Raw genomic sequence first — 21,064 nt, 5'->3', positions numbered from 1 at the left:
ATTTATTTATTTATTATGTACCATCACAATTTTATCCTTTAGAGTAATAGAGGATACGTTTGCAACTTTTTAACATTCTCGATCCCTATTTAGGAATTTCATATATATTCAATACCATGTACACTAATTTGCTGCCATATATTGAATTTACCCATTGATAAGTCCTTATTAATACATCTGGACTATAAAAACTTTCTATTGGTCAACTCCGTTTAAACAACTATATAAGGGAGGCAGAGTGGCCTTTGTCCTCCACACATCCCTGAGGAAGCCTATTATTGGGCGAAACGCGTAGGAAAGGAATTCCAAACGGATTTACCAGCATCAACTAACATCTACACTTTTGTATTGCCACATCAACTGCACGTCTGTGCAGATCGGATACACACTGCTGCATGCGCATGCGCGGATCACGTACTTTCACTTGACAGTTGGATGCCGAGCAACACGGACGGAGAACCACTTAGCGGCCTCCTGGAACAGGCATCTGCAGAGCGGGCCCTCCAGGAGCGGGGTAAGTTCACCTTCTTTACCCTCCTGTGACACACCGGAGCTTTTGTGCACCTTTGGCGTTCAGTGACTCGCATCCATCTTATTGACTTTTTATTATGTGATCAGTTCAGGGAATATTACCCACAGCGTGTGATACTGCAAATATTCATTATCCTTCGGGACTTGTTTCAATCGATGCACACCATCGGGCTGAACTTTATTACCTGGACTATCACGTTTAGTGAGTAATTTGTGTTCATGAATAGAACCTTTTATATCGGCTAGATTGCTGGAAGTCACTATATACTTTGTACCATCACTGTAAAACGAGCGGATTGTGTTCGTTTTTGCAATCAAAACTTTTGATACCTGCTGCATGTATTATTATTAATTTAAACCAGCACCATGATATTGGAATATGGAGTATACATCTCCATTTAACCCTTGTGTTCTTATATGGACCTAATTAAATACCTATTGGTCTCTGACATATACCTTAATGATTACAACAAACAGACGCCTAGGGACTACCTCAAGTCTTTTCTTGTGGTCCTTTGATATCCAACCAGGGGGAGGGGTCCCCCCCTTTTACACTGTCCCCATCTTTGGCAGCCACCTCCTACTGAACTGGGTATTAGCGCAGATATAATCCCTTTTGTCCATGTTGGTGACAATGATGTGATTAGGAGTATGTTAGTGACAATGATGTGATTAGGAGTATGTTGGTGACAATGGTGTGATTAGGAGTATGTTGGTGACAATGGTCTGATTAGAAGTATGCTGGTGACAAAGGTGGGATTAGGAGTATGGTGGTTACAAAGGTGTGATTAGGATTATGTTGGTGACAGTTCGTTGGTGACAATGGTATGATTAGGAGTATGTTGGTAACAATGGTGTGATTAGGAGTATGTTGGTGACAATGGTGTGATTAGGAGTATGTTGGTGACAATGGTCTGATTAGAAGTATGTTGGTGACAATGGTGTGATTAGCAGTATGTTAGTGACAATGGTGTGATTAGGAGTACGTTGGTGACAATGATGTGATTAGGAGTATGTTGGTGACAATGGTGTGATTAGGAGTATGTTGGTGACAATGATGTGATTAGGAGTATGTTGGTGACAATGATGTGATTAGGAGTATGTTGGTGACAATGGTGTGATTAGGAGTATGTTGGTGACAATGATGTGATTAGGAGTATGTTGGTGACAATGGTGTGATTAGGAGTATGTTGGTGACAATGATGTGATTAGGAGTATGTTGGTGACAATGGTGTGATTAGGAGTATGTTGGTGACAATGGTGTGATTAGGAGTATGTTAGTGACAATGATGTGATTAGGAGTATGTTAGTGACAATGGTGTGATTAGCAGTATGTTGGTGACAATGGTGTGATTAGGATTATGTTGGTGACAATGGTCTAATTAGGAGTTCATTGCTGACAATGGTGTGATTAGAAGTATTTGGTGACAATGGTCTGATTAGGAGCATGGTGGTTACAAAGGTGTGATTAGGATTATGTTGGTGACAATGGTGTGATTAGGAGTATGTTGGTGACAATGGTGTGATTAGGAGTACGTTGGTGACAATAATGTGATTAGGAGTTCGTTGGTGACAATGGTATGATTAGGAGAATGTTGCTGACAATGGTATGATTAGGAGTTTGTTGCTGACAATGATTTGATTAGAAGTATGTTTGTGTAAATGGTCTGATTAGGAGTACGTTGGTGACAATAATGTGATTAGGAGTTCGTTGGTGACAATGGTGTGATTAGAAGTATTTTGATGACAATGGTCTGATTAGGAGTACGTTGGTGACAATAATGTGATTAGGAGTTTGTTGGTGACAATGGTGTGATTAGGAGTATGTTGGTGACAATGGTGTGATTAGGAGTATGTTGGTGACAAAGGTGGGATTAGGAGTATGGTGGTTACAAAGGTGTGATTAGGATTATGTTGGTGACAATGGTGTGATTAGGAGTATGCTGGTGACAATGGTGTGATTAGGAGTATGTTGGTGACAATAATGTGATTAGGAGTTCGCTGGTGACAATGGTGTGATTAGGAGTATGTTGGTGACAATGGTGTGATTAGGATTATGTTGGTGACAATGGTCTGATTAGGAGATCGTTGCTGACAATGGTGTGATTAGAAGTATTTTGGTGACAATGGTCTGATTAGGAGGACGTTGGTGACAATAATGTGATTAGGAGTTCGTTGGTGACAATGGTATGATTAGGAGAATGTTGGTGACAATGGTGTGATTAGGAGTATGTTGGTTACAATGATGTGATTAGGATTATGTTGGTGACAATGGTCTGATTAGGAGTACGTTGGTGACAATAATGTGAATAGGAGTTCGTTTGTGACATTGGTGTGATTAGGAGTTTGTTTGTGACAATGGTATGATTAGGAGTATGTTGGTGACAATGGTGTGATTAGGAGTATGTTGGTGACAATGGTGTGATTAGGAGTATGCTGGTGACAAAGGTGGGATTAGGAGTATGGTGGTTACAAAGGTGTGATTAGGAGTATGTTGGTGACAATGGTGTGATTAGGAGTATGTTGGTGACAATAGTGTGATAGGGGTTCCAGTGGTAGCAGCTGTTATACAGTGGTAAGTGAAGCTTTAAATCTTCACTAAAAGAGCGTACCTCCCCACAGCAGTAAATAGGAGGGAGTAGAGACTAGTGGGCACCGTGGTGCAGGGTGTCAATATAAGACCCATAAATTTAATGTGTGTGCAAAGCGCCTGCCAGAACTGAGAAACTGTGTTATAATACAGAGATCATATCATGCCATGAAAAAATTGTGACTCAATTCATTTGGAAGCCAGCCCTACCAAGAGATTATAACCAATAATACTATGACAAGGCCTTATTTAACATACACGTTAGTGAGGCCAGATTCTCACAGTGACAGAACTGAACACTCACTTGCACATTTTATGATAAACACAGTTGAGATGTTTGTATTTGCATATTACTTTTCCTTGTGTTGACCCATGTGCGATAGTCACTGTTACCAACTTCTATATTAGAACAGCTCTGTTTATAATGGGTGCTGTCATAGTTCACTGACTTGAATATGCAGCCTGATATTCTTCAAGGTTTCTTACCCGTCTGACCAGTAATCTCTTAAATGTTTTCTGGTGAGTTCCACAACTCCATCAAACCACTGCCAGAATGTGAAGTTTCTTTCCTGAAGAGGTTCCTGTATAAAAGGAGAAGACTGGTTAGAAACGAGTTAGGAAAACCACCTTGTGGCTGGACATACACTTCCCCCACATGAAAATGTGAAAAAATGTATAAATGTATTTGTATTTCTAAGTCCCACTCATCCTTAGCATACAGAGGATTCAAATAAGTCACTGCTAAATTTACCAGTCCCCCACCAGTTCCTGCTGGTGGGGACCAGGAAGATGTCACTGAGCACTCTGGCTCTTGTTCTCCTGCACTACAGAAATAGTTGAAGGGCCAGGAGATTCACAGAGCACTACAAGTGCCCAACCTCATCCCACCCTGGCTCCTAGAGACTCAGGGATACCCTTGTTTGAAACAGGGGAGTCCCTTATTTCAATTGTCCCCTTAGTAGTTATTTTCTGGTCATCACCAGACAATAACAACCTACGCTACAAAGAGCACTAAGACGTTTACATATGAGGGGGGTGGGGGGGGGGGGTATAATGCAAAGATCTCACCCATTTTGGCTTCAATAAACTCAGGGGACGTTCATTTGATGTGTGTTTTGTACAAAAATCGCTTACCCATATTATTCCTGCACAACTTAAAAAGCACTATATAATTTAAATTATTATTATTATTATTATTATTATTATTATTATTATTATTATTATTATGTACAAAATTTTATTATGTAAAACTTTATGTAGAATCCTGCTTCTTGCTGTTTTGGAAAGGTGGATTGATGCCAGAGCAAGAACCACAGTATGTTTTGGTGGTGTTTAGAAAAAATATATACACGTTTGCTTTTAGTTTACTTTCTAGTAGATTCAATAAAAGAATCCCTGCGGTTAGAGCTGCCCTCTGATGCTAAACATTAATATTTAATTGCACTGAAAATTATCCTGATTTGCAAGGGAAGATGTCTGTTAAAGCCAGGGTAGAAATGAAATAGGCATGAAGATAACGTTCAGGCCAACTAGGGCTGTGCGACAGGGGCGACCGCCCAGGGCGCAATTTAGGAATATTTTAGGCTAATTTGGTTAAAATTGAGGGCTAGGGGGCGGCATTTGTCTTTCTCGCCCCAGGCACTAGAATTCTAAGTTACGGCTCTGTGTCCATTGGCCCAGTAAAATCTAGTCATGATTGGTTGGCTCAGTGCAGTCTAACCCCTCTCCAAGATGGACCCATGCTCAAAAATTCCACTAGGATTAGTGCACTATTTCCAGTGCTTTATTGTATGTATGGCAGGGTTGGAGACCAGATTTGGCTCTATATAAAGAGCAGATGTTGCTCTATTCAGTGTGTACATTCTTGTATTCCAAATAGGTGGATCACAGTGGATCACATAGTGATGTGCACCAGTCCTTACAAGCGCTATATATGAGCAATAGTCACTAATCTTTCTACAAGATTCTGCACAGCGCCTATTATCTGTAGTAATTCTGTAGCACTCTAATCCATTCCCTGTCAGTGCTGTATTGAACCAATCACCAAGTCAATGCTCTGCCTGCTGCCCTGCCATCCTGGTCCTAAGTCAGGAGGAGTCTGTCACAGTCAGCAGCAAAGAGGTGAACTGTCCAATTACTGGTGCGCAGTAGGCACTCACAGTCGGTGAGTGGTGGCTGACTAACACTAGTAAGAGTGGTTATTACCATGAGGTTACTGATGGTTACAAAGAACCCCAAGATGAATTGGTAAGATCACAGATAAACAATGAAAGGATAGGTTGGCAGAGTAAGCCCACACTCCTTTATCAATTTAAATTTTTAATCTCAATATTTATTTACAGTGTTTATTGAGTTGGGAAAGAAATGGGAAACTTATGAGCAAAGCAATGTTAATGCTGTAAGCTATAAACTGACAAATAATCACATACTATGCAAAGTACAAAATCAACAAATGAACAAAATAAGCACAGTATTAAATGCTACTGACTTTCAGGGACTACAGAATGAATGCTCATGAGAAGAACAGTGAAAACATACACATCAGAGATATCTGTGAACAATATTAGACCATGATGGATATGGTAAAATGAAACCAAAGATTTATTAGGAACCTATCCTTGATATTAATAGTGGATTATTTTACGTATCTTTAAAAAGAGGACAGTGGATTTAAGTTTTCCCCTCTATAATACCTTACAATACTAGTTCTACCTCAGTTCACCAGTAGACGAGCATAATGAATATGTAGGGGCCAGAGGGGCATCTAACCTATGAAATTACTATTGTTTCAGCCAATAATGTATTGTGTGGGAAGCTGCAGAGGTTTCTCATTACAACAGTACCAGTGGTTTCAGTAAAACTACAGGTTGTAATAACATTAATGTAAGACTGCATTCAGTTTATACAATCTGGTTGTAATAACATTAATGTAAGACTGCATTCAGTTTATACAATCTGGTTGTAATAACATTAATGTAAGACTGCATTCAGTTAATACAATCTGGTTGCAATATCATTAATGTAAGACTGCATTCAGTTTATACAATCTGGTTGCAATAACATTAATGTAAGACTGCATTCAGTTTATACAATCTGGTTGCAATATCATTAATGTAAGACTGCATTCAGTTTATACAATCTGGTTGCAATAACATTAATGTAAGACTGCTTTCAGTTTATACAATCTGGTTGCAATGACATTAAGGTAAGACTGCATTCAGTTTTTACAATCTGGTTGCAATAACATTAATGTAAGACTGCATTCAGTTTATACAATCTGAATGGCGGCTCATGGCTGGCTGGGTATACCACGCAGGCCACCCAATGCCCATCAAGACATTTTTAGTGTACTTTATAAATTACCTCAGCAGACTTCAATAAAATGTCAACCAGGGCCATATTGCGATACAAACTGCAAAATACTAGTATGATATTATTTAAAACAAATATTGTCCAGACATGTTTTTTTGTGTAGGGACATCTAGGGTAAGAATTACGTCCGTACATACGGACTCTTAATACTCTTGCTGGATACCACACGATCTCATCATAAAGGAGCTATATACATTACATCTGTGTGAAAGTCGGCCTTTAGAACAATACCTCCTGATTGTATACTCTCTACAGTATTTACAGGATTCCGCTTAAAAGTGAATTTCTATGTCATTCATCTACACTTGTTTGAATATATTGCAGCGCCCTCTTTTCATTTGATTGATTTTTGATTTTGATGAGGTGCAGCGTCTTTAATACAAGAGTGCCCGGGCCTCTTTGTATGAATTAGGTGTAAACGATGCTCTATGAGAAAGGCACTGGAATGTGCCGCTTGTCCACAACAAATGTGCTCCATCTGTACATATCGATAGTGATTTCATAATAGGCAACTTAATTGTAGTATCCCAAAAAAACAAACTGTATATAATTAAAAAGTGACCTGTTTATATTTCACTGTAATTACCTTGTTAAACTGAGCCCAGGACACAGTGCGCTCTTTTAAATCATCCAAACGAATACAGTTTTCACCAAAGATCTTCTGAGCAAGGAACCAGAAATGCTCAGGAGACAGTTCATGCTTTGTCCCCACCTCAGACACAAATTTCATATTCAAAGTGTGACACATTTTTTTCCATGGAACTTTTTCCTCCACATAGAAAGGGCGTCGCCCCTAATAACGACAGAAGGAATAAGTCACTACAACATACAGAGAAAGGTGATCTCCTAATTATTAGAATTTCAGAAGTCACCAAAGAGCTATGTGACCAGTGCACAAGGCTAAAGGCTGACACTTGTTTACTGGTCACTGAACTACAATTACAATAACAATCACATATTGTTATCGCTGCTTGTTAATAAATAGGCCCCATAATGAGAAAAGGGTAAAATTATCTAGGTCGTTTTCCGCTTACACTACTGTGTATATATAATGGTCATCTGACTGTTTTGATTGTTATTTGGCTATTTTTTACAGCTCCACATGCAACTCCCTTCCTTTCCTCCAGAGGAGCTATAAGTACAATATTCATCTACTTCCTGATTGATCAGTGAGCTGTCAGATTGTGTACGCTCAGCCGTGACAGGGTACTTTTATAATGTCAGCTGTGTATAAATGGGGAAGAGGTTTACATAAGTTTTTCCACACTTACAATCTCAGAGAAGGCATTGTCCCACAGAATTGTGGCCTTAGCATTGTTGTCTTGATTCCCATGCACAATTACCACCACTGGCAATGATAAGGCCTAGAAACAGAATTGGAAACAAGATCAGACAGTTGTGAACCAGACATTTCAACAGGAAAATTATCATAGTGTGTAATAGCCACTATAACGGGTTCTTAACCTTTTTATGCCATGGACTCCTTTGTCTGGTGAAACCTATAGACACCTTCTTATAGTCTGTGCGCTTATCTGTGCTACAAATACGATATGAAAATGTCTGTGATTTGTATTTGTGCCTAAGTCACAGGTACTGGTAATATGACTGTGGTTTGAATCACAACATAGAAGGAAGTTGGGACTGTCTTTATTACGTGTAGCACTTTGTGTTTTGTTTTTTTACACTGGGTGCAGAATGCAACTCATTAAAAGTATAGGATGAAAGCAGGTCTCCAGCAGGTCAGAGTTCGTGAACAATCAAGAGTAGAAAAGGCTGTACGTCCTTCCCCATAGCAAGGAATGCCCTCTTTTATCCCAATAACATTGATTTTGCACTGCTCAACCAAACTAAAACGCACCAGTGTGCATAGGCGATATTTAGCAAAGAAAGCAGTCGCTCTGCCTAACCACTCCTATCAGCTGGTGCGAATGGCTGCTGCTCAAATCCATGCACTTTGGAGGAAATCTAGGCCCGCCTGTGTAAACAGAGGCACACGGCGCCCTTACAGAGGATTCTGATTTGCACCTCAGCTGTTGTGCACTTCGGAAACGACCTCCACAGTTACCTGGACGATGTAAGTGGAGCCACTGAAGTTGATTTCAGCTGTGAACAATATAGCACATTTCTCTTCTGTCACTGATTCTGATCCCTTCCTCTCACAGCGCTTTATCTTCTTCAGCAGCTGAGAACAAGAACCACAAGAATTATTAAAATGCAAAAGGTAAAATGAGGTGGAATATAACTGGGGAGAAAGAAAAAAAAGATTTTAAGAAATAAATAATTAAATAAAATATCCAAACACATTTACCATAATTCATATATTACTATTTGAGGAATAATGTTTAAATCCAATTACAGCACTGAAAATAACCTGTCTTACTTTCCACCTCCCTTCTGTCTGATGCCGCAGTCCACAGTGCCTCAGATCTCAACATGTAAATATGCTCGACCTCCATCTTGCCACACTTGATTTTATGATGATGTTGAGTCTTCTCTTCTTTCAACAAACTTAGGGGTATATTTACTAAACTGCAGGTTTGAAAAAGTGGAGATGTTGCCTATAGCAACCAGTCAGATTATAGTTATCATTTATTAAGTACTTTCTACAAAATGACAGCTAGAATCTGATTGGTTGCTAGAGGCAACATCTCCACTTTTTCAAACCCGCAGTTTAGTAAATATATGTCTTAATATATGTAAAGGCTCACAGAAATAGGAGGAGTCTCACATATTGGGTATAGCTCAATAAATATTTGGTACACAGTAAGACAATAGTACTCACAAATACAGACGTTCAAGAAGACAATACTATTACATGTTATAGAGAGTTGAAAAGAAGAGGATATCTAGCCTAAGATCTCCAGTTGTCACTGGACTGCCATTGGCCGTCTCCTGCGGACAGTTGGAAAGCAGCAACATGGTCCTATTGCCTTTGGGTATTCTAAATACGTTTCTTTTTGCATTACAAAGGGAGGCAAGACACAGAAAAATGTAATTAATTTCATCCATACCATGTTTTTAAAAACTGCTCCACATGACCGCGTGGCTTGGGTGATCTCAAACACGGATCTTCCATTTTCTATTTCGCCAGTGCCATCACTGAAATCAGAGACATACAATGAAATGCTCCAGTGGAAGATAGCGCTCCGCGTGAGGACTAGAAACAAGTGGCAATTGCTGTGGAGCACTGGCTGGAGCGAGTGTATGCAGTGACATGCCTTGTGATCCCCTCTTTCCTATCAGATGCTTTCTCTTTATTCAGCCTGGTGGAGGTTTATGGCAAAGACTTGTCCCAAAAAGAATTTTGAGAGCTGGCGTTGTTGGTAGACTACAGGAACAGGATGGTCAAACTAATACATAGAGATCATTTTTATTCCACAATGATAGGAAATATCTCAATAGTAATGGTTGAAATAATTCAATAGTTGATGAGAGAAGAGGATCAATAAAAATAACAAAAATGAAATAATGTGATGTAATAATAAAGAGAAAATGGAGATCGATAGAAAGATGAAAGTAAGCAGTGCAAAGGTTATGGGTTGATGAACAGTAATGTAAGAGTTTAAATCAATGTATATAATGAATTTATGTGCCATAAACTTTTGACAACAAGCTATGAGTCTTTTCATGTAAGAATTAGTTAATGAAAAACATGTATAAGTTTGTACGACTTCTTTATTTTTTATTAATATTATCTATTTCTTATTCGGGTATTTCAATATTATAATTGTGGTATCATCACATTATAATATAACTAATGACCATATTTCATTATTTGCTTTTATTATTCATTTATGTCTCTCTCTTATCTTTCAATCAATATATTTCATTACATCTTTCTCATTCTTATACTGTCATGCACTTTTCATTCTACACTGTGCAAATCTATCATATCAAACAGAACTATAACATATCTCACTACTTCATTTTGATTACTTACTCTTGTACTGTACTATTTTCATTAACCAGCTCTCAAACAACATTTCTTATCTGAGAAGACTCAAAACTTGTTATCAAAAGTGTACACCACCGAATCCATTTAAATTCTTTATATTCACCGATTTCTTCTCCTACATTCCACTCATAACCTTTACATCGTCTACTTTCTTTTTTTTTAACTATCTCCTCTTTTTATTATTACATCACATAACTTATTTTTATTCTATTAAATAATATGCCTTACACTTTCTTTCACCACACTACTCCTAAATTCATTCACCACCACTGACCCCAGAAATTCTTTTTGGGACAAGTCTTTACCACACACCTCCACCAGGTCAAGTAAAGAACAATATCCAAACCAAAGAAATACAAGGAAACCACACATTCCACCCAGCATTAACCATGTATAACAAGTATTTCTGTGTGATTCAAGTTTTATGCACCTGCAAAGTCCCACATTTGTGGAGCTGCCCACTGATGAAAGCACTTTGAGTGTGTTCTCTAAGTTTCGGAGAGTGACTAGGCCAATTATTTCAAACCTTCCTAATATCTCTTCTGCCTGGCCTCTAGAATGGGAATGTAGAATAATAGGCATCATTTGCAGAAAAAAATGTGAGTTGGAGCACAAGATCTGTTTCTTTTTTTAATGCCATGTTCCTATTTTTGCACAGCTCGGTCTGTTTGTAACGCTCTTCTTCTGTGCACTAATACAACAATCTTCTTTCATCGGTTATTCTCCTGGACTTTACGGGATAGTGAGTTCACATTTTACACCACCTCCGGGACAGCAGTAAATGCTAGTGCAGTTTACAATATAATGTCCTTATGGAAACATACACACATACAAGGGACAATGTAGTCAAAGGTCAGAATCCAGACTTACTCTCACCCAACAGAGGTGGTAGATGCTAATACAGTAGAGCAATTTAAACATGCTTGGGATAGACGTAAGGATACCCTTACAGAGAAGGATCAAATAGGGTTTGAGGTTAACATAGGTTAAAAAATGGGCAGACTAGATGGACAAAGTGGTTCCTATCTGCCATCAAATTCTATGTTTAAATCTTGAAATGAAAGACCACCTCTTAACTAGAACCTACCCTACTGCAATCTATACTGCACACTGGTACATCCACACTGCTGTCCCAATATCTTTTGCTTTCATTTCAACCTTGTATTTCCCTGTCTTATGTAATATCTGTATTCTGCATTGTACAGCGTTGCGGGCATTGTGATGCCTTACAAATCAGCAATAATAATAATAATAGTAACCCATGTAAGTAGAAAATAGACCCTTGGTATAAAGGTTATGGGTGCCATTTGTCAATCAGACATATTATCTACATAATTAAACATAAAACTGCTAGTTGTGCCTCAAAATAAATTTCAGTAAGGGTCATTTATTAATTGCAAAATGTGCAGACACACAATGCTACTGTATGGGCACAAGTGTGTCTACTTGTCCAGATAGCACTTTTTAAGCTGCATATCCCATTCACAATATTTGGAACTGCCTGTAGATGTGGGTTTAGAACGACTGGAGTGACAACTTTCAGGAATGAAACAAAACATGTTTACTCAGCTTAATACACATAACTAGTATGCAGAACAGAGAACAGGAACTGTTTTCTGTTCCGCATATGGAGGCTATATTTAGGTATAATGTCTATGTGATGGCATGTGCAGCTATATGGAGATATACTGTCTTATGTGGTGGCATGTGCAGCTATATGAAGGTATACTGTCTATGTGATGGCATGTGCAGCTATATGGAGATATACTGTCTTATGTGGTGGCATGTGCAGCTATATGGAGGTACACTGTCTATATGGTGGCATGTGCACCTATACTGTCTATGTGGTGGCATGTGCAGCTATATGGAGATATACTGTCTTATGTGGTGGCATGTGCAGCTATATGGAGGTACACTGTCTATATGGTGGCATGTGCAGCTATATGAAGGTATACTGTCTATATGATGGCATGTGCAGGTATATGGAGGTATACTGTCTATGTGGTGGCATGTGCAGCTATATGGAGGTATACTGTCTATGTGGTGGCATGTGCAGCTATATGGAGGTATACTGTCTTATGTGGTGGCATGTGCAGCTATATGGAGGTACACTGTCTATATGGTGGCATGTGCACCTATATGGAGGTATACTGTCTAGATGGTGGCATGTGCAGCTATATGGAGGTATACTGTCTAGATGGTGGCATGTGCAGCTATATGAAGGTATACTGTCTATATGATGGCATGTGCAGGTATATGGAGGTATACTGTCTATGTGGTGGCATGTGCAGCTATATGGAGGTATACTGTCTATGTGGTGGCATGTGCAGCTATATGGAGATATACTGTCTTATGTGGTGGCATGTGCAGCTATATGGAGGTACACTGTCTATATGGTGGCATGTGCACCTATATGGAGGTATACTGTCTATGTGGTGGCATGTGCAGCTATATGGAGGTATACTGTCCATGTGGTGGCATGTGCAGCTATATGGAGGTATACTGTCTATGTGGTGGCATGTGCAGCTATATGGAGTTATATTGTCTAAGTGTTGGCATATTGGCCATATGGGTGTATGTGAGGCTACATGGAGGCATTTGAAGGGATTGCTACATCTGATGTACATGGTATTTTTTTCTCATACTATGCACATGAAACATTTCGATTTTCACCATATTTTTATTATTACCATAGCATATGCTAAGTGTTCTCTTCTATGCTGCTATAATAATGTATTTTTCTTACAAATCCATACAAGTCAGTTATATGTTTCATATATGAACTTTTGGTTAGCTAACCTAAATTATAAGGGGGATGCTTTGTACACTATAATACTTTGCCAGCTCCCTTTTGCCATGTGCAGAACACTTCGGTCAAAGTGGGCTGGTATATGGTGATATGCCATAACCACCACTTCTCCTACTGCTATGACTGCAAAACTGTCCAAATCCATTCACTTACAGTTTCCACACTGTCACTTCTAAATTTCCACTTTGACCACTGACTAACAGCATATTCCATTAACTGTTTCTCTCGAATTTAATACATCATTTTTTTAGCATGCAGAGCAAAGTGTTTTTTCCAGCACACAGGCCTCTTACTCTGCCATTCTTGTTCCTGTTCTTGTTGAATTGTTCCCGACAATCTCACTGTAAAAAAACAAAATCAAGTTTGCAGGTCTGAATAAATATAACTGGAGTATAATGTTATGAGAAAATATATAACTGTTATTATCGATTTCTGAAATACCACCAATCTGAACTTCTGGCCCGAACTCACGCTTTTCTCTGTTCATAAAAGAAGGAAACAGCAGGGAGTTGGGGGATAACTCATCTGATTTCTCAGACACTGGAAGAGCAGGTGACTGCTAGGAAATAGGGGGCTGCCTGCAGGCTTGGTGTTTTCTAAATGGCCACCAAAGGAATTTAATTTTAGATTTTTACACAAAATGTATTTGTTAAATACTCCAGCTAGTATGTAAACCCCTTAAAAAATGACTATATGTGTCTGACAGAAACTAGTGAACAATATTTTTTGTTTATACCATTGTTCTGCAACTGGCAAACAACTTTTTTTTATAGTTAAACTTGTGGATAAAACTTATTTTTTAGACATCAGACTATTGTATGTTACAAAATAAAGTTATAGAATTTATTTAATATCACATTTTTACACCTTTGATGTCGTGTCACAAAATCATGCTTATTAATTTTTGTATCACATTCGTTTGATGCGATGGATTTGTGCTATAAAATGGACTTTGTGCCAGTAAATCGATATTGTGGTCCAAATTTCAATTTTGCACACCTAATGAAGAAATGTATTCATTCAAGTATATAAAATTACTTGATTATGTAAACAAAATATACTGTTGACAAAGGGCACCATAACAGCATAAGTAACTTCTTCCTTAGCAATCAACAATTGCTTCTGTCTTGTCTTTGTAACTGATTATAGGTATTAGTATAATAAAGCTATAGACTTTAGAGTTGGGTGTTTATTATACACTTTTTATACACAGCTTAATCCAGAGCAAATCTGGTCCAAAAAAAGTAAAGCCTGATTTTTAATCCATGCTATTTAATAGTACGTTGTCATTTTCTTGTCTCAGGTCCAAGGTCTTCTTATAAGTGTATAGGTGCCCTCACCTCTGTGTTAATTACCCTTGCCCCTTCTCTTAGTCCCAGTCCATCCCTATCCCTCACCATGCCGCCCCGCTCCCTTCCTATACCCATCCTCTCCCCCAGCCCCCTGCTCTCGCCCATCTCTCGCTGCCCCACCCCTCACCCTCCCGCTCGCCTCATCAACCCTGACAATCTCATCCGCATCTCCCCTCTTCCCTCCCTCCCCTTCTCATGTGCCCTCTGGAACTCCAGGTCCATCCGTAACAAACTGACCTCCATCCATGACCTCTTCATCTCCGACTCTCTAAATCTTCTTGCCATCACTGAAACCTGGCTTACTTCTTCTGACACTGCTTCACCTGCTGCCCTCTCCTATGGGGGCCTCTCCTTCACCCACTCCACCAGACCGAATGAGCGTCCAGGAGGTGGAGTGGGTCTCCTCCTTTCCCCTAACTGCACTTTTCGGGTCATTCCTTCTTTACCTTCCCTCTCCTTCTCTTCCTTTGAAGTACACTCCATCCGGCTCTTCTCCCCCATCCACCTCCGTGTCTCCGTCATCTACCGTCCCCCAGGCCCCTCCTCCCTTTTCCTTGACAACTTCGCTTCATGGCTCCCCCACTACCTTTCCTCTGACCTTCCCTCCATCATACTTGGTGACTTTAATATTCCTATTGACAACTGTTCTGACCCCGCCACCATCAAACTTCTTGCCCTTTCCTCCTCCCTAGGCCTTACTCAGTGGACCTCTTCCCCCACCCACTGTCTTGGTCACTCCCTTGACCTTGTCTTCTCTCATCTCTGTGATCTCTCTGACTTCTCCAACTCTCCCTTCCCACTCTCTGACCACCATCTCCTCTCCTTCACTCTGTCCTCCTTCCCTGCTCCTGCCTCGCCCAAAGTCACCCTCACCAGGCGCAACCTTGACGCTATTGACCGTACCTCCTTCTCCTCCTCTCTTGAAACTCTCATATCACCCCTTTCCTCCCTGGTCTGTCCTGACCAGACGTCCTCCCTCTACAATCTCTCCCTCACTACTGCCCTGGACGCTGTCGCCCCGGCCTCTACTGTCAGCAGACGCCACACGATTCCCCAGCCCTGGCACTCAAAACTCACCCGCTTCCTCCAAAAGTGCTCTCGCACTGCTGAAAGCCTCTGAATGAAATCTCGTTCCATGGCCGACTTCATTCAGTTCTTTCTGCTCAGCCCTCTCCCTCGCCAAACAATCCTTCTTTAAGTCCCTCATTTCTTCTCAGTTACCACCCCCTCCACCCTTCCGAAACTGCCCTGGCCAAGGTTACTAATGATCTCCTATCGGCCAAATCCAAGGGTCATTTCTCCCTACTCATCCTCCTTGACCTCTCCGCAGCCTTTGACACTGTGGACCACCCCCTCCTGCTGCAAACTCTTCTCTCTCTCGGCCTCTCTGGTTCTGTCCACGCCTGGTTCACCTCATACCTCGCTAATCGCTCCTTCTCTGTATCCACGTCTGGTTCTTCCTCCTCCCCTTACACTCTCGCTGTAGGAGTCCCACAGGGCTCCGTTCTCGGCCCTCTACTCTTTTCGCTCTATACTTCCTCCCTTGGTGCTCTCAATTCCTCCTTTGGCCTTCAGTATCACCTTTATGCTGACGACATTCAACTTTACATCTCTTCACCTGATCTTTCCTCCACCCTCCTCATTAGGGTATCTGACTGCCTCGCCGCCATCTCCTCCTGGATGTCGGAGCGCTTTCTCAAAATCAACATTTCCAAAACTGAACTCATTGTCTTTCCTCCTCCCAGCCTCCCATCCCACCATGACCTCTCCATTGTCGTTAACAACACTACCATCTCCTCTGTCACCCAACTCCGCTGCTTGGGTGTCACCCTTGATTCCTCTCTCTCTTTTGCCCCCCACATTCATTCTCTTGCCCAAGTCTGTTGCTTCCAACTACGCAACATCGCCCGCATCCGTCCCTTTCTCTCTCAGGAGGCCACCAAAACCATCATACATGCACTCATCATCTCCCGCCTGGATTACTGCAACCTCCTCCTCACCGGCCTCCCCCACTCCCGTCTCTCCCCCCTGCGCTCTATACTCAATGCGGCCGCAAGACTCATCTACCTCTCACGCCGCTCCTCCTCTGCCTCCCCTCTCTGCCTTGCCCTACACTGGCTCCCCTTCCCCTACAGAATTCTTTTCAAACTCCTCACCACCACTTACAAGGCTCTCTCCCAATCTACTGCCCCTTATATCTCTAACCTCCTCTCCATTCACACACCCACCTGCTCCCTGCGCTCGGCCAATGACCGCCGCCTCTCCTCCACTCTGATCTCCTCTTCCCATTCCAGAATCCAGGACTTTTCCCGTGCAGCCCCCCTTCACTGGAATGACCTCCCTCGCTCCATCCACCTCTCTCCTACTCTGTGCTCCTTCAAACGTGCAATCAAAACTCACCTCTTTCTCAAAGCCTACCAACCATCCACTTAACCCCCATCTCCTCCGCTCATTCTCCCCTCTCTCCCATTCCCTCAACTGGCTCCTCTTGTGCCTGGTCTGTTTTACCCTCCCTTAGGATGTAAGCTCGTATGAGCAGGGCCCTCTTCCCTCCTGTCTCCTAACCCGTTCTTCTGCTCCGTGTCTATTGCTTCTGCCTGCCTGGAGTTTCTGAAGTATTGGTACTTTTTGTTTATTGTTCTGTACTGTTATACCCTGTATAGTCTACTGTTTGTACTATGTGCAGCGCTGCGGAAACCTTGTGGCGCCTAACAAATAAAAGATAATAATAATAATAATAGGTGCAGGTTTACAGCACTTTATCTGTGGCAATAATTTAACAAAAAGGGACCCGATCTTTTTCTAGACCTTGTCTTGACATCGTAAAATCCGTCTTGCAAATAGGTCATTAAAACAACATCCATATTTATACTCACTTTAATGCCTCGCTGGTAGTTGCCAAAAACAGTTCTTGTGCCTTTTTATCAGTGACAATATTTGCTCTTATCACAGGCATTTTGTTGATACCAGAGAGGATCTTAGATCCCAGCATGAAATTGACACTGGATTGAAACTTGGTCTGTGTCTTCAGTACTTGAGGCGGCTGCTTGTCAACCAGAAAAGAGCTATGAAGAGGATTGAAAATAGTCAACACTGATATGAACCATTGATGGTAAATCATGTAATGGTGCAAATCACTTGATCAATTATAATTGATGTATGTATAAAGTTATTTATATGGCTTCAAACAACACACTTTTTAAAGCATATATAACAAACCTGATTCAATTGCAAGCCCTGCTCCAAATTAATGACTGCCAAATATTATGTAAAGGTTAAATAGTCATTTTGAACAGATTTTTACAGACAGAGAAATCCGGCACCTCCCCAAATAAGGATAATGCATACAATCACACCGCTTACTCTTCTCCCAATCCGTAGGGTACCTATGAAAGTGAAGAGCAGTGAAAGGTGGGAGAGTTAAATACACCATTTGTCCCATTATATTGTGCACTGCATGTAGGTGTCTGTGACAATAGTCAAAGAAGCTATTAGATTTTGAAACCAGTTATTCATGGATGTACAAAAAAAACAAAACGGTAGAGCCGATGGGTATGTGACAGCACGGTGACAGTGGAATTGTGGGCAATACGGTGGCTTAGTGGTTAGCACCTCTGCCTCACAGCACTGGGGTCATGATTTTGATTCCTGACCATGGCCTTATCTGTGTGGAATTTGTATGTTCTCCCCATGTTTGCGTGGGTTTCCTTCGGGTGCTCCGTTTTCCTCCCACACTTCAAAAACATAGTGGTAGATTAATTGGCTGCTATTAAATTGCCCTTAGTCTCTCTCGGTCTATGTGTGCATGTTAGGGGATTTGGATTGTAAGGTCCAATGGTGAAGGGACTGATGTGAATGAGTTATCTGTACAGCGCTGCGTAATTAGCGGCGCTATATAAATAAATAGATGATAATAGTAGAACGGAGGGTATATGACGGTGGAATATTAGAGCTGATGGGTGTGTGACGGTGGAATAGTAGAGCAGGGGGTATGTGATGGTGGAATGGTAGAGCTGTTGGGTATGTTACAGTGGGAGAGTAGAGCTGATGGGTATGTGACGGTGGAATAGTAGAGCTGATGGGTATGTGACGGTGGAATAGTAGAGCTGATGGGTATGTGACGGTGGAATAGTAGAGCTGATGGGTATGTGACGGTGGAATAGTAGAGCTGATGGGTATGTGACGTGGAATAGTAGAGCGGAGGGTATGTGACGGTGGAATAGTAGAGCTGATGGGTATGTGACGGTGGAATAGTAGAGCTGATGGGTATGTGACGGTGGAATAGTAGAGCTGATGGGTATGTGACGGTGGAATAGTAGAGCGGAGGGTATGTGACGGTGGAATAGTAGAGCTGATGGGTATGTGACGGTGGAATAGTAGAGCGGAGGGTATGTGACGGTGGAATAGTAGAGCTGATGGGTATGTGACGGTGGAATAGTAGAGCGGAGGGTATGTGACGGTGGAATAGTAGAGCTTATGGGTACGTGACAGTGGAATATGCAACTTGCAGCCAAACTGTAGAATATTAACAGCAGCACAGAGTTATTTCAGCGCAGCCAAATTCTGCGTGTCTGTGTTTTAGGAAGTCTGAAGTAGTAGAGGCTAGGCCAACATGCAGTCAATCGGGGTAGCCAAATGTTAACAGCACAACAGAGTAGTGATGCGAGGTTCCTGACAACCTGGTGGAGGAAGATTGTAGTTTCATATGCAATACTCTATATAAAACATATTGAACATACATTCATAGTAAGCTACATCATTTTTGAAGAGAACTCTAAAGCAGTACAAAATAAAATATTGAAAAACTAACCATACCTCTTAATAAGCGCACCAAAGCCAGAGTTTATTTGATCGAAAAATCTTGGGGTCACCAATCTCTGTCCTGTCTCACCAAGTTCTCCAACCATATGAAAAAGTTTGTCGTATATACCAAAAAGAAACTCCAACCTAGAAAAAGACAAATTTCACATAAATAAATCTGGAAATTCTTAAGAAAAGGTTTGAATAGAAACATTAAGCTTAGGCCTCTCTGAGGCAGGATTACGTCTATAAATCTTGATAAATGTGTTTTTTTTCTTGCTATAGAAAACCTGATATAGTTTGGCGTGCTTTGCCGAGTTCTATGAAATTCTCAATTTAGTTAGCGGTTTTATTGAGATAAACCCTACAACCAGTTATTATCACAGTGCACTAATTCATACTGTAGTAGAGAGCACTAAAAATGCACAGTGAGTGTACATAAAGATGGTAAAGGCGTCAGCCCGTATAATTTTAGGAGCTATGGCTTCTCATTTAAGTAATTGCTCTATATTCTTAAATTATATGTTTGTGCTGATTGTAAGAGCAGTTGCCCAAATAATATTTCAAAATCAGCATAATAGCTATAAGCAGCAACAACTCCCAGATACCCGATTTGTTGATACTTTGTTTGCTTGAGACCTACATGACTCATGGCCACAATAATTTTCCATCACAACAGTTAATATATCATATTTTTGTTTATCTGCTGGTGGTAGTGTTAAACAGCACACAAGTGCAAACTTCTGGACTATACATTAAAATGATTCAACAATTATGGTTTATGTGACTTTTGTGTTAAGGCTTAAAAAATTGTTATTCACACATATAAATAGTTTCTTACATTCAATAATTAAGAGGACAATACAGATGTTTTTTGACGGTGACAGTGCTCAATGGATGGAAGGGTTTACTGCCGATGATAACAATGGTAATAATGTTGGGGGAAAGCTATCTAACAATTATTACAGGGTGGCATTAACAGAACAAAAGCATTAAAAAAGGTTTTTTTTTAAAATATTTTATATATAAATATCCATCTCATTTTTAAAATACATTTGGCATTTTATTTGTAACATAGTGTTTTTTTCTGTGTCCCCCATGTGCTTTTAGGGTACAGAAAATGGCAGGCTCTCTATGGTTTTGACTTCCAATTGCACTATGCTTATTCCTAGGATGACTTCCCCCAACGCATTTGTTAGTAGTTAAAACTGCAGACCAAGGTATGCTATGGTGTAATGGCCATGGGGTTTCAATAACACTTCCATAATATCTTGGAATATGGTTACGGCCTTGTTTATGGCACATGGCAACACCTTGAAGTGGAGCAGGCCATCTGGTGTAAAGGTCACTGTCTTCTCCTTTACCAGTTCAGTCAGGGGAATCTGTCAGTACCTTTTCATTAGCACCAGGCTAATAAGATTCCAAGCTTTACCCAACAGTTTTATCAGCTCATTAAACACTAGGAACGGGATAGGTGTCTAATGTGGAATTGACCGTGACTTTCTAGGCCCATACATATTAGGATATTTAAGAAAATGTCTACTTTATGGATTGTTTTCCTGAAAATATTTAAAGGTGTTGACCTATACACTACTTTATGCACCCTCAAGCTGACAAAATACAAAGGAGATGCACAGCATATTTGTGTCACCCTT

The 21,064-nt window shown here is 40.6% G+C and overlaps 1 protein-coding gene across 9 annotated transcripts in view; it reads right to left on the bottom strand.

Moving 5' to 3' along the window:
• STAT6 (signal transducer and activator of transcription 6) overlaps nucleotides 1-21,064 on the bottom strand; it is a 331,337-nt gene that overhangs the window by 44,086 nt on the left and 266,187 nt on the right. For 8 of the 9 annotated variants that reach the window (XM_075199421.1, XM_075199413.1, XM_075199415.1 and 5 more), the window contains 8 exons: nucleotides 19,425-19,556; nucleotides 17,486-17,674; nucleotides 13,551-13,598; nucleotides 9,505-9,592; nucleotides 8,559-8,675; nucleotides 7,765-7,857; nucleotides 7,080-7,286; nucleotides 3,608-3,702 (listed from right to left, as the gene is read on the bottom strand). In XM_075199421.1, coding sequence (XP_075055522.1) covers nucleotides 3,608-3,702; nucleotides 7,080-7,286; nucleotides 7,765-7,857; nucleotides 8,559-8,675; nucleotides 9,505-9,592; nucleotides 13,551-13,598; nucleotides 17,486-17,674; nucleotides 19,425-19,556 — 969 coding nt within the window. The remainder of the gene's footprint in view (nucleotides 1-3,607; nucleotides 3,703-7,079; nucleotides 7,287-7,764; nucleotides 7,858-8,558; nucleotides 8,676-9,504; nucleotides 9,593-13,550; nucleotides 13,599-17,485; nucleotides 17,675-19,424; nucleotides 19,557-21,064) is intronic. The other variant, XM_075199416.1, reaches the window with a different exon arrangement.

The sequence above is a fragment of the Mixophyes fleayi genome, chromosome 2 (assembly GCF_038048845.1).
Source record: "Mixophyes fleayi isolate aMixFle1 chromosome 2, aMixFle1.hap1, whole genome shotgun sequence".
NCBI lineage: Eukaryota > Metazoa > Chordata > Amphibia > Anura > Limnodynastidae > Mixophyes > Mixophyes fleayi.
The sequence above is the reverse complement of the archived record's forward strand: the minus strand, read 5'-3'. Positions and strand labels throughout refer to the sequence as shown.